The sequence below is a fragment of the Nylanderia fulva genome, unplaced genomic scaffold (assembly GCF_048542155.1).
Source record: "Nylanderia fulva isolate GAGA-0341 unplaced genomic scaffold, ASM4854215v1 Scaffold29, whole genome shotgun sequence".
NCBI classification, from domain to species: Eukaryota; Metazoa; Arthropoda; class Insecta; order Hymenoptera; family Formicidae; genus Nylanderia; species Nylanderia fulva.
In genome coordinates, this window is record NW_028190358.1 from 1098089 (window position 1) to 1112562 (window position 14474).

General features: G+C 38.9%; 1 protein-coding gene across 1 annotated transcript in view; it reads right to left on the reverse strand.

Moving 5' to 3' along the window:
- The window catches only part of LOC114933135 (A disintegrin and metalloproteinase with thrombospondin motifs 7), a 46087-nt gene extending 36635 nt beyond the window's left edge, over nt 1–9452 (reverse strand). Inside the window, exons 1-2 of the mRNA XM_029305617.2 lie at nt 9270–9452; nt 2538–2704 (exon numbers count right to left, since the gene is read on the reverse strand). Coding sequence (XP_029161450.1) covers nt 2538–2625 — 88 coding nt within the window. The 5' untranslated portion in view covers nt 2626–2704; nt 9270–9452. The remainder of the gene's footprint in view (nt 1–2537; nt 2705–9269) is intronic.
- Between the last annotated feature and the right edge of the window lie 5022 nt (nt 9453–14474).

Genomic DNA, 14474 nt, shown 5'->3' on the forward strand with positions numbered 1-14474 from the left:
TTTGTGCCATTTGCCAATTTGCTTTATCAGAATATCGCGCTAGTCTATTTCGAAATGTTTTTTTATGGTGAAAATTCAGATATTGCTTTGATATAACAAATGTTAGGATTTGTAACGAGCGTAGCTGACATTTAAATTGGGTTACTCTGAACAATTATATATATTCCAATTGGTCCGCCTAAACGATTTTATGATTCCATATATTGAATCCCGGGGAAAGCAATTTCAAACAGCCCATACTGGTCTAAATCGGGGATAGAGGTAGAATCAAATATATTTTCACAATCAAAAAATTGATTGCATACGGCAGCCACAACTTGACGTATGTAGACGAAGACAGAAGTGGCGAAGACATACGTCATTTTTGCGAGGTATTTTTATGAAGGTTGGTAAACGCACTCGGGATATTTTGAAAGAACGCTCTCAAATTGATTACGCTTCTACGGTTCACAATGAAACCCCGTTCTCTCGTTTTTATTGTAACATAACATATGTCCGGTGGTTTACCCCGGTTTGACAAATTTATTTCTCATCGATTCTTGGATTTTTTCGCTTCATCGAGAACGCGATCGCGAATGAAGCAATAATTCTCTCTTTCACATCGATATATGGCAGTCAATTTTCAAATTTAGAAGAGATAAGGAGAAGAGAGGGAGAAAGAAAGAGAAAGGTAATGGACGCGATGAGGCGCAAACCGCACTAATGTCTCGTCATTACGTTACCGCCGGCGAGTTAATAATTCCGCAATCGCCAAAGAGAGACGCCGGTGGTTATTGCGAGCCGGACAAATTATCCTTGTCAGTTACTCGGCCTGGAGTTTCAGGCCACGGCGTTCAGTAAACAAGTCCTCCGCGCGCGTGGCGTGTAATTTTCCCTGATCATAATAACTACCCCCTAACGAGAAGGTAATTTTGAAACGGCACGTCCGGCACGTTTCTCTCTCCTTCTCTTTTTCTTTTTCTTTCTCAACCTTGTAATTCGACGTCTCGCGTATTGTTTTCCTCGCCCACGAGACGAATAAATATTTACCAGTGACCGGCCTCATTAGGGGTCGCTACCGACGACGGCGATCTACATTGAAAAGGACTTTCAATGTCGTACATATTCGGTATGACGTCGAACTGAGACTTCTCTCCTTGGTTTATTGTCTTTCGAAGCTCACCGACGTTTTTGTATTTAGTTGCCTCGTTCGCCTTTTTTGTTTACTCTCTCGCTCGTGACATTCGTCTTCATGCGTCAGCATGTCAGCATGTCAGAGGACTTTTGTCTCTGAGCTCGATGTTAACGAAGTAGCTCGCAGTGAAAGGGTTTCGTCTATCGGTCGAACGTACGGTTCAGAACGACCGGAGCTCGAGAAAGAAAGAACGCATCCATCACTTCGACATGTCGTACTTCTGGATATACGGTTGACAAACGATTCGACGTAAGTAGATCGCGTAAATGGCGCTTAAGACATTCCAGACTATAACAAAGTCCATATATTTTCAGTTGCAACGTTTAACATTTTAATATATTCGATTTTCGACGTCGTACATATGAAAATATTCATCTTACAAGACAATCAATGCACTTCCATCATCGTGAATAAATATATACATCTGTTTTCATAAGGATAAACTGCATCGCGCAAAATCTGAATTTATCAGCTATATTTTATTGATTTTTAAACATATTTCGCATTACCGAATTGCTTTAAGACTTTGCAAACATTGACGTTGCAGCTTCGCGGAATCAGCATTTCTCGTACCTACGGTACATGTCAGAAGCAGCACTAAAAGTTATGTCGATTGGCCGTATGCCAGCCGGTGGCTTCGCGTTTGGCCGATATCCCCCGATAAGATCAGCGAAATCGCGAATGTCGAAACCGTGTACGATATTCATGTGTCGCATCTCGGGCATTATTGGATGACAATCAATTTACGGAGCCGAATAACGGAGCCTAAACCACTACTGCACAACACACACTCGAAATATATATTTATTGACATAATTAAAAATCAGCATGAGCCTTTAACAGCCATTAAGATGTCCCGACGTATAAATAAGTCGCGAATTAGCATTTTACGGCATATCTCGTTGGAAGAGGAACTGCGCGTCCTCCGATTCTTTTTGCTATTCCATTTCTTCCTTCTTCGCTCTGTGGCTTGCAAAATTCAGCATCGCGCTTACATTGTACGACTCGCTCCTACTCTTAATAGGATCGCGGTCCCGCAAAGGTAAGGCTTCTGTTCGAGAACCCGCCGCGGCTAGTTTTCATATTAGTCGAAGAAACTCGAGAAAGTGGACGTGAGACTGCATGCGAATCGAGTCTGCTTGACAGATTATCGTCTCTTTCGGTTTAGATCGAATTTTTTATGGAATTAAACGGAAAAGAATTTCGATATTAGAAAGATAATCAATATCGAGTTCAGCATCATTTTTATTTATCGTCGCGATTAAATTAAAATGATCAAACAAGGTTGCAATATCATATTAAATAAAAAATGATTGATGTGATAAAGTAACAATAAGCAAGGATATATATTTGAAAAACTCACCTCTAACGTTAGGTATATGTTGACGGGCTTCGAGATTGGGTTGCACCACGACGATTAGAATCTGGAGCACGGATAATAGATACCGCATGATTGGCACTGAATCGAACTTATTTCTTGCTAAACTGAGACGCGGATCTTCTTGATGTCTGTTGAAGTTCCCCTTTATTCTGGAACACGCACATGTGACCGCAGCATGAATTTCTCATTAAATTTTCTCATTACATAGCAAATGGATCACTTCCGCGATTTAAGTTACAAATTAAAGCTTTGTTGAGTTTAACGGATGTTCCGGCTATGTACGCGCGTAAATTGTAGGAAGATAATCTATAAAAAAGTACTTAATTAAACTCTCTTTAATCGTAGTCTGACGGAAAAATTTTTATAGCTCGAAAGAGAAGCAAAATGAGAATTTTATCATATTTTATGAGAATGAAAAGAGTAAGATGCTTCTCTATTCTTTGTCGACTTCGTCCGGATAAAAAATTTTCACGAATGAAAGGATGGGATAAGGCAATCAGTTTTGTCTCATATTTTCTACGCGCGAGGCTTATTTTCGAATATAACGCTTCTCGCACGATTTTCTCGGACACGTCAAGCTACCGAGCTGTTTCAGGGTCGTTTTGTGGCGACGCTCCGTAGTTACGATAATTGGAATTCGTTCAACCATACTATGCCGACGATCGAGCCCAACAAACCACTGAATTCTTTTACCCGTGCTAAAACCAGAGCTCGACTAGAGATGTGACTCTTATATTTCTCCGCGGACAATAGAATCATAGCTCCTATTGAAAATGCGACCTAAATTATGGCGAGTGTCGACATGTCGACGAATGCTTATTGAAAATTTTAAAAATGTGCTAAGTCACTTAAAATAGCTATTATAATCTCGGTGCGGAGAACGTCAAGATTTGCAGGTATAACTATATTTTCGTGACAAGAAGAACTTATAATTTGTTGTATAATTTTTTAAAATGACTGGTTAATTAATATCAACTGCCAAGTTCGGATTTTATAATATATTCGACTAAATACACGAATGTGGTGATACCACGGTCACATAAGCTGTTTTTTCTTTTGTTTTTTCTTTTTTAATTTTTTTAAGAGAAAGACACTTTTACATTAAAATCAAACTAGATGTTCCGTGAAAGCGCAGAAAAGGTTTGCAGCTGGGATAATAGGTTGGGTGGGAGAAAATGCCAAAGCAAGTCCATTAATGTGATGCGGAATCGGTAATTAGCTTCGCGGGAGTATCTGTCAACTTGAACGCAAATAGACTTTGCATATACAAGCACGGGTCATCTATCAATGAATATTTGTCGACATTCTATTCTCCAATGATATTTAAATGAGGTAAAAACACATGTTTTTTAACAATTGATTCGTTGAAAAGAAAGTTATGAAAGTAAACTGACAAATAATTAAATTTATTTTTAGAAAAAAGTCTTAAAATAATTTGTAATTAATTTAATATTTAATGTTTTTGTCACAGTATTTTTTGTAATGCTATGAAAAGTTATCAAAAAAGTTTGATATTATTTGAAATTAATAAACGCAACTACATCGTAACATTATGAACAAAAACATATTACACATTATAAACAACATTATAACTTGTGTTTCGGAGTTTAGCATCGCGTAGTATTTTAAGTGTTAATTGACGCTGTTGTAAATTTGCCCTTATTTTTAAAGTAACGTAAACGTTGCGAGTGTAAATTGCAAGCAATCATATATAACCGTGTACTTGATGATTGTATGCCGTGTCAGTAACAGACGTAATCACTTACAGTACAACCGCGAAATATTAATAAACGCGGCGTACCTACGTTTTAGATATCTCGCTTCATCTATGATTAAGTTGTTGCGTCTGTAAAATATCACATAAGATGAGGACACCAATATTAAATTAATGATACGACTGTCACAGAGGATGCTGAGAGTCTATGTGAATAAACATGCACACTGATATTCGAACGGAAATGGGCGGTTTTGCTCCGTCTTGAATAAATATTTATTTCTTCGTAGAAAAAATTCACAATTAAAAAAATAAACGGCTTAATAAGAATTACAGGACATGCATTTCAATAATTGTTGAAATATATAGGTATATTTACACGTGAACAAATATCAAAATTAGTAAAAAGAGAGAAACAAGAAGGCAAATAAATTCTGGCAATTTTATTTATTAATTTAAAGTTTTTTTAAAAATTTTTATTAATTTTTATTTACGTTAATTAAGAGATGATATGCGAAATACCTATTTTAATTATTAACATATGTTGCTCCGAAAACGCATACGATGTACAAAGAACAGGGCAATAGCACAGCCTGGTACTATAGGGTAAACACACGTGAGAAAATCAATGCGAACATCTTATAATAAAGAAATATAATTTTATATATAATTCTTGTCCTACGTTTCTTTTATCGACAAATTTACATTTTCCTTTGATTATCTATTTGACACTCCCCTCTCTCGCTTCTGCTGTTCGTCAGCAAGTAATACTTATCTGTTTATTTAAAAAATTCTATTATTTCCTTTTTGTAACTCTGTGCTCTATTATTGTATTTTCAATTTTTTTTAAAATAGTGTGTTTATTTCATTCTTTTTGAACACAAAAATAGACACCAAAAAATGTCTGTTATTACGCGCGTTTTATTTTTTTTAAATGCGAGGCTCTTCAAAAAACAAACAAAAACGTTTCAATTAATCATTTAAAGATGTAAAAAGGCTTTGTCAAATAAAAATGCTACTGCTGCTGTAAGTAGTAATAAAATCGTCGTATAATTTGTTTTAGTAATTTTATTATTTAAGAAAAAAATATTTTTGCATTCTTTCTTTTTCATATCGAATATCGAATATACCTACAATACATATACACGTTTCAATCAATTTATTAAATTCATAACAAGTTTTTTCATGATTTTCAACGAGCAGCTCTAATAAATTAAATAATATAAATAAAATTTTCATAAAAAGAATTTTTATTGGTAATAAATTTTTATTCGCGCGATAGCGGTCGTGTATACTTTGTATTGCGATATTTTATTCGTATTTACAGAATAAGAATGCACGATGATATTTATGCGTATAACACTGCGGTTTAGTGATTTCACGCGAGTATAAACGAGCGATTACATTCTTTTATCAGATTTATGTCATTATAAGTTTTAATAATGTATCGATCGCGAGATCGAATTATCGGCGACTGATTGTCGATATATAAATATTTATGTCAGTTTTTTACGCAAGCATAAGAGTAAAATACCGAATATCAAGATATAGATATTTATTGTTTGCCAGATTGGTAGATCAAAATGATATAAAATAGTTATTTATTTTCTTTTCTCTTAAAATTAATAACGTAATAGATGTGTAGGTATGTATATAATGTTATGTATACACACACACATATGCATATATATATATATATTAGAATCATTTTTATGCGGGCTATCATGTTAAAAAAAGAATGACACCTTAGAAAAATCTTGCAAAAATAAGAAAGAGGTTTATATTAAAGAAAAAAGAAAGGCAAAAATTTATTAAAATATTTAGAATACTTTAATGCACAATAATAATAATTACATTGTTTATTAGAATTTGGTAGTTTATATCATATAAAATTGAAGAATTATATATTAAAATGTTATAAATAAGATAAAGAATATGTGATTCATAAAAATTTTATTTTGTTGTCTCTTTGGAGGCAAGGTTTGAAATATTTCCGCAAAAAAATTTGATATTAATTTGAATGCTTATAAAATAGAATCGTTTTCATATATATTGCAAATGAGAAATATGGTTGAATAAAAAACGGCATAATTATTAGATTAAAATTAATATGCGTGTGATTCTTAATTAAGAGTGCAAATACAATGGCCAAGGTAAAAATGGAGGAAATACGAAAAATTTATGGTGCAGTAACTTTTTATTAGTTTATTTAAACGCGAAATGCCAGAAATTTTTATAGTACTTGTGCGCGCGTCTTGCGTAATTAAATAATTAAATAAAATAGAATTATTATATACATTTATTCGCGTTGTCTTTTCAACATTATTAGTTGCTCTCGTTTACGCAAAGAATATGAATTACTTTTTTTATACATTTATGCGGCAGTGATAAAAATATTTCCAGACCCTTAATTATCTATTGAAAGTTCACAGAGAAAAAAAAGTATAAAGGATATTTTATTAAATTTTCATATAAATCATTCAAAATTTCTTTCATCACAGAATATAATTTTTATATTTATAAAATTTTAACTCTGCAAAGAACTATTCATTAAATATAAAAGTACTGAATTTGTTAAAATGTTGCTTTATACATTATCTGCAAATAATGTATAAGTAAGATCATGATTCATGATTAAATAATGATTTTCTTAGAAAACAATTGCGATTAAATATAATTGTGCAAAATTTTCGAAAACTTGTAAAACAATCTGTCAATGCATCGTTTAATATTGCCGAAAATGTAAAGTTTTATCCCGTTTGTTGCTCACTACGAAATAGAAACGATTGTTGCTATTATCACTGGATGCGACCGATTGTCGCGTTTCATCGAGCTCGGCGTTAACGATAATTTGAACATCAAAGAATTATCCTCATGCGAGATCGCGAGAAACGATGTATCCGTCTGTGTACGGCCCTCTTTAACGATTTAATAATTACGTGGCTTTCTTCGAAGTCGAAACAAGTCTCTCATTAACTGCAGCATAATTTGTTGACTTTCGATTTGATATGCAACTCCTCGAACCTCGTTGACGTACCGCCGCTGTCGGGTTATCATTATCGTGATACGTGTAACAACATAATGACGTAAGAGTGAGTCCATTTTTTTGCATCCGGCATTGTAAGAAAGGTATATACGATGTGCAAATAGCGGGTTTTCATTCGGCAAATGATGCTGACCCATTTTGATTAATTAATACGCTCTCTCCCGCGTCAGAAAGTTGGATGATCGAGAATTACACATATATACGAACGGTAAATTGGATTGCGGGTGGCTTTAAAATCTCGAAATTAGAGAGTTTATTTAAACGGCTATTTTTAAAGCGGATATATTTTATCACATGTGAAAAAAATATCCATTGATTTTTGGTAATTAATCGCGTTTAATTTCAGTACCTACACGTGTATATGCTGTGTTGGGAACGCTGCTATATACAATTTGTAGTTACGACTGATTAAGATTGCATGATTATCCGGCACGCGGGCGTGCCGTTCGATGAATACACGATATTTGCTCCATTAAGTGTACTAGTCAATGTAAACTCGTAGATGATCCGTAACGCGCGATACATTTCCTCGGGCGATGCTTTCTGTAACGTAGAAAAACAAGTCGGGCGACTTCGCGAATAACTATGCTGCCGTTGTGAGAATCTAAACATCTTTGTCGTTCGCGGAAAATGATTAATCCGATGAAAAATGGAAGTTGATCGAAGGACGCAAAGCGCGTATAATATTGATTTGAACAACATATATATATATATATATATATATATATGAAGTTCGTTCGAGCGTCGGCTTATATTTTCAATGGTAACCAAGCGAGGTGTCGGTACACACGCGACTAATTATCGGTGATTTTATACACACAACCGGCGTTTTACTAATATCTGTTATTTTTCCTGCAAAACACGGTCAGGGGAACTTTGCGTTATCGAGCTGATAAAATGTTATATACGAAGTTACGAAGGTTACGCGAACACAGTAAAATATTGGTATGTTTCTACACGCGTAAGTTGAAAATGCTCGTTATATATATTGCAAATAAATTAGCGATTCACTCGAAACGTCCTCTTAATAGAAGGCCTGCACTGTCGAGGAATATAATTCGCGTTGCGCGGATTTTCCCGTCGGAAAATTCGCAGTCGTTTATTATGAGCGGACGTGCAAACGTGATTTAAGATAGACGTCGTTTACGTAATTCTTCGTCGGAGATTTATGGACGGCGTTATTTTTTCGCGCGATACTTTGGCGCGTCGCGATGAAATTCGCGACCGGAAGAAAGGCCCTCCATCTCACTAAGAAAAGCTCGCCGTCTACGGTTCCGCACAATTTTTATTCCCTCGTCTGGCGCGAGATATAAACGAGGCCGTTAACGACGCTGACATTCTTCCGCGTAGCAAATTAGACGATCTTGTAAAAAAGGCGAACTTGGAAATCTGTTACTTTTTGAATGGATTCACTCGAGCATCCGTGCTGCGCGGTTAATGTACCTTTTAATCGTCTACATCTTTAGAAGCAAGAAAGAATGGATCGTTTATTGTCATTCATCTTTACGAAATAAATTTTACTTATTTACTTGAAGTGATTACAGCGATAACGATTTCCTTAACTGTGAAAAAAATGCATATTTTGGAGTAAAAAGAACTGAACGCGTTCATTTCTCTTTTACAAATCAATCAATGAAATTAGATATGCAGTAACTATAAAGAGGCAGTGAAGGCGTCAGTCTGACGTGATCTAGCACCTTTATCGGCGACTCGCGTTTCTGCATCGACAATCCGTTGTGGATATGACACGAATCGCGGAGATAAACTTAGGAATTCTGCGCGCGAGGCGGACGCGGCGCGAACACGTGGCTACGTTGTAACTCGGCTCGTCAGGTCGAAGTCGTATAAGGTCCACATAATATGTCATTCGCGTAGGATATTTCGCGTCGCGCGGTCGACGTTTGCCGGTCGTAAAAATGATGGAAATCGCCATACCGCGATGCAAGTCACATACCCAACGGCGATGACATCGTCTGTAGCACGTGGCGGGTGTTTCCGGAGCACCTGCACGCTTGTACGCGCGCGTGGACACCAAGCTTGATCACGCGCGCACTTTACGACGACACTTGGACGGTATATGTATATACATATATATCTCCGGTTGCGACGACATGCACTGGCTCGTTTCCTTCGAGTCTTCACCTTTCGGCCGGAAGTAGAGGAATCTCACCGGAGAGAGAAGAGAAAGGAAATGTGACAGAGAGGAGTCTAAGGATTAAAGAGAAGAGAAGAGATTGAGGGTAGAGTAGGGGTCTCGCTCCCAACGAGAAAGAAGATACCAGTGGGGGTCCCACGAGGGTGAGAAGAGGGAACTCGACGTGATGCCGGAGATCAGGGAGGTCACGACGAGGAGGAAGATAGACGGATAGAGCAACGCGGCCCGCCGGAGAAGTCGTGGGCACGATCGCCGTCACAACACTAGTAGCCTGGTACACTCTTCTGGTGGTACATACACACGGGTCCGTCTCCCTGCCTCCCTCGCTTCTCTCTTTCTCACTTCATCTCCGTCTTTCCCCCCGTGTTGTCCTCTCTTTCCTTTTCTCTTTCTCGACTTCTTCTGCACGTACGTGCGTTTCCTCCTGGCGCGCACACATCTGTGCAACGATCATATGCATATATCGTACATACACGAACGCGCACGCATACACTCTCGCGGTATATACGTGTGCGTGCTCTCTCGCCTCTCTTTTTTTTCCGTCTCCTCTCTCTCGCGTTGCGTATAGAAGGGAACTCACGTTCCCTCCTCCTACTCTCGTTCGCGTCTGTCGGCCGCCCGCGAAAGCATACACCGCGACAGGGCGATCTACTAGGTGAGACTAGTTCCTCCACCCAGCCGTGGACCCGTTTTCTGTACGCCTCTCTCCTTCGGTCGCCTTCCGTCCGCCTTGTCGTCTCCCTCTACTTCTCTCGCTCGTTTCTAGCGGCTCCTTCTCCGTTCCACGAGCGACTCTTCTCGCGTGAATCTCTCCGAGAGGATTCTTCCTGATTTTACGAGAGCCTACGAAGTGGTGTACGTACTCGTTCTCGAATCGAATGGTCACGGAATGGACTGTACCCAGCATGGATGGGAATGTGTTGATTTCTTCAGCGAGCGAGGAGATCAATAGAATTATAATGGTATTTATTGAATGTCTTATATTCCGTGCCATTCATGGGTGTCTTCTCATCACATATCGCTCAAATAGAGAGAAAGAGAGAGTCGGGCTTGCGTTGCGCTTCAATTTTAACGTTTGTCGAGATCAATCACTCGGACTATTGGCCTAGCGGCGCAATTCCCTTCCATATCTCTTTTATTAGCGCTTCGTTCTAACATCAGAAGACACGCGAGAAAATGCTTCCTGGGTTTACGAGCTCTTATGACACGCTCCGCCGATCCTTTCGGATTAATTGCACGATATACCGTTTTATCCTCTCGACGGAACCATTAAGCCGATACTGCCGGTAATACTTTTTCCAGACGCCCGACGATAAAGAAAAAAGTGCAGCAGTCGGAGCACGCGGTTGTGAAAGATAGAGATCTCAGTGAAATTAATTTTACCATCGGCTCGCAAATCCAACTTTGCTGCAGTTTTCGGAAGAAAAATGCTCGGATTAATTTTTTTTTTTTCTCCGGTAAAAATCGATCCAACAGAAGATTTAATGGAGTAGAGAGATAAGAAATATATAATACGGATAATTGATGTCTGTAAAAAAAAATGTTCACACGTCTGTAAGAAGATACTTTTATTTTTTTCAACCCTTTTTCACGATTATTGGATCTATCGACGTACATCTTTCACGAAATTATTTTACGCCCCCGTATTCAATTTTACTCTCACATCCTGCGTATATATTTAATCGACGGATCGGGATTGGAGCAAAGCACATGAGAAGAAAAGACACGAAGCATGATATCGCAAAATCGCGTCTATCTTACTTGACAGGCGTTTCCATTCCCGATCCGATACTCTAATATGTATGCAGCGTCGGCTATTCCTTTCTTCCTCAGACAGTGATAAATTTATCGTTACGTTCATTCTTAATTCTTTCGAGATCCGCCGTTTCCTTCCCCTTCCCTCGCACCCTCTCGTCTCGTTCTCGTCTCGTTCTCGCGGAGGTATTCGTTCCGATTTCGCAAGCGGTCCCGAGAGATACTCTCCCGTGGATTGTATCTCTGATCATTGAGTTCGCTCGACCGAAATCGAGCCCATCGGCATCCCACGCGCAAAGGAGCTCCGACGTGTAATGCCGAAATGGGAAGCGAGGTGGGATCGCACGTGTACAGCATCGAAGAGAGGCCGGCGATGTCGGCGGGATTATATACGAAAGCGTTGCCAAAGAGCAATCTCCCGCTAAGGAACGCCAAAATGCGCAACAAACCGTGCCTTTGCGCTTCAAAGAGATAGTTTCTTTACGAGCACTCGATGAGTACGGCAGGATAGGCAGACTGGTACTTTATGAAGCAGAAACTGACAAAGAAAATACATTTCATTCAATATACATTTATACGTATTTTTAATAGACGAGTGAATTTAGCAAGATGCATCATTAGTAATAAAAATATATCTCATAGATACGAGTGGCAAAGATATCTTAAGTAATTGACGCAACTCTTGTGTACGTATTTTATGAAAAAAAAAAGAAGAAGAAGAAGAAGTGTGCATATAGGATATTACGAAAGTCGATCTTGAGAATTCTTATCTTTTATCTTTTACTTTGAAGTTCAATGTAGCGAGAGCTATGTATGTTGGAAAATACTTTCACTACTTTTCACTCCTTTTTTATGCCTCCTTGGTATAATTATCAATTTGCGCGCATAGATATCGCATTATCGGCGCTACGCTTGATCTTGCTTGTTAGTAGCTGTTGCGAAGGTCGTATCGATTCTAAAATCCACGAATGACCGTCCCACGCGACCGCGAGTTCGTAGGACGTGCGAATAGCTGGCAGCTACCTGCTTATTATCAAGAAAGTCGTTGCCGAAGTCATATATCTTTTGCGGACAATTAATTTCCGGCCCCGGGATCTCGACAATGACGGGATGCAAACTTGCGCCGACTTGTTGTCATCGTTACGGAATTGTGTCATGGAGTTTCAACAATACGTTGACTGCTGCTTTCGATAGAACTGCGATGACTTTATTAGCGTATACAAGCCTACCACAAGCGCGACTGTCGCGACGACGTCTTGTTTTAATGATACACGATCATCGGTGTCGAAATCCATTGACGATTCTCAAACAAAGTGTTGAATCAATTTCGCGGATAAGCGATAAATCTTGACTGATCCCCGCGAAAGCCACCATCGCGTCAGATTAATTAATTAGCATCGTCTCTGCGATTTCTACGGCGCTTATACCCGGTGGTTCGATGGTATCGCGGCTTCGTCGTATTATTCATGAGGTTATGGTCTCGGAATAAGGAGACGGGAGGCGTGCTGCTCTGCGAGTGCTGATTTTGTTGCTCGCGTTTTGTAGGTACCATCTCTCCGGCAAAGTGGGGTCTCGATCTTGCTGGTGAACTTGGAGAGTACAGAGATCGCAGATCGCTTGCTCTATATTCACGGCGGATGTCGTGTTTTTGTCCGCCCCGGTAAAACTTAGCTCCGCATGCCAGAGACTCTCCATTCCTTCGCGTATATGACAAATGATCGGTCGTAAAGTTGAATTAACTCATTTACATTCGATTAAGTCGTAGCGTATCAGTTAAAATGTATTGAATCTTTATTCGTGTGCATGATGCGTGGAATATTTGCTGATATTTATCAGTATGCAAAGCGCCATGTAATTATACTAATTTGAATTTGTCGGAATTTTGACGGAAAAAGCGTGAGCGATCATCGATAATTTTGAAAATGAATGCATCATAATTAATCACGGCGAGAAAAAAGTTGGAATAACAATTGCAAAAATAAACGCAAGTACTACTAAAAATGTTACCTTGTCACAAACGCCATTTAAACTACATATAAGAAAACTAGAGCGACTCTCTCTCCAACTCCCTTTCCATGTCGCGCTCGACCGCGCCCCGATGTCATATAAACAGGAATTAGGCGGGATTCTGAGAGGAAGGAAGCTCTCGTCTCTCGTCGGGACACCCTAATCTCTCTCTTTCTCGCTCGTCGAGCCGCTTATGCAAAATCCACGAGCGAAGACTGTAAATAACGGTGAGACAAGTCTCTCCTCTCTATTTATTTTTCTCTCTCATCCGTTTACGCTTCGCGCGCGTTCGCCGTTGATCACCTAACGTCGCCGATATGTGGTACGCGCTTGTAAAACGAATAACCGGCCCTGGCTTTCGATACGCCGACACGCCGATGCGCGTTTTCCGTCTCACTGCCACCAGCTATGACGTCGCGCCGACGGGGTCCGTCGCGTCGCCTCAGGGTGCCTTCGCATGGCATCATCCCTAGACATCGGTAATTTAGCACCGTTCCCTCTTTCCCCTTCTTGCGCTCGCAGGTAGGTCTTTAATTATCCGACCGACCAACGACCGGTTGTCATCGACAGCCGGAATGATGAGCGCGAAAAGACCACCCGCAACTTTCCATCCGCGCCGTTTATCTGTGAATGAGTATATCCGCAGGGTTTTGACACTGCGAAATGACAGAGAAAGGGAAAAGAGGAATATACTATATATTTACATTCCGAAGCTGGCTACACGGCTCTTATTAAGGTGTACGCGAGGAGATTACCCATGCGTATAATCGATAATAACGAAAAATGAAAGATGAAACAAGCGAATATTATAACGATTAAAAATTAAATATATAACAATATATAATATATAACTTTTTGTGCACTATGTAACTTTATACATTGCATAAAAAATCTCTAATATAAAGAATAGTTAAAAGTTATATAGATGTTAATCCTAATATGCTTAATCTTGGTTGTATTCTGAAATGCAAAAACAAATCTGCCATAAATCGTTCATTTTGCAAACAGCCGCTTTATACAACAGATCGATTGGTCCGTTCGGACGAATTTTTAACGTCCACGTTGTTAATAGATGCTGTTGATTGTAGGATATCATCCTGTAATTTATTCATTGTCTTCACTGGGAAACTGTTGCGATCGTTGATCGATGGCGCCGCTGATTCTAGCTGGTTGGCTCCGCGTTGTTTAATTTATTCATCGAACTTACTCTCTCTTTGGCCCGGAAATTTATGATGTTATGTT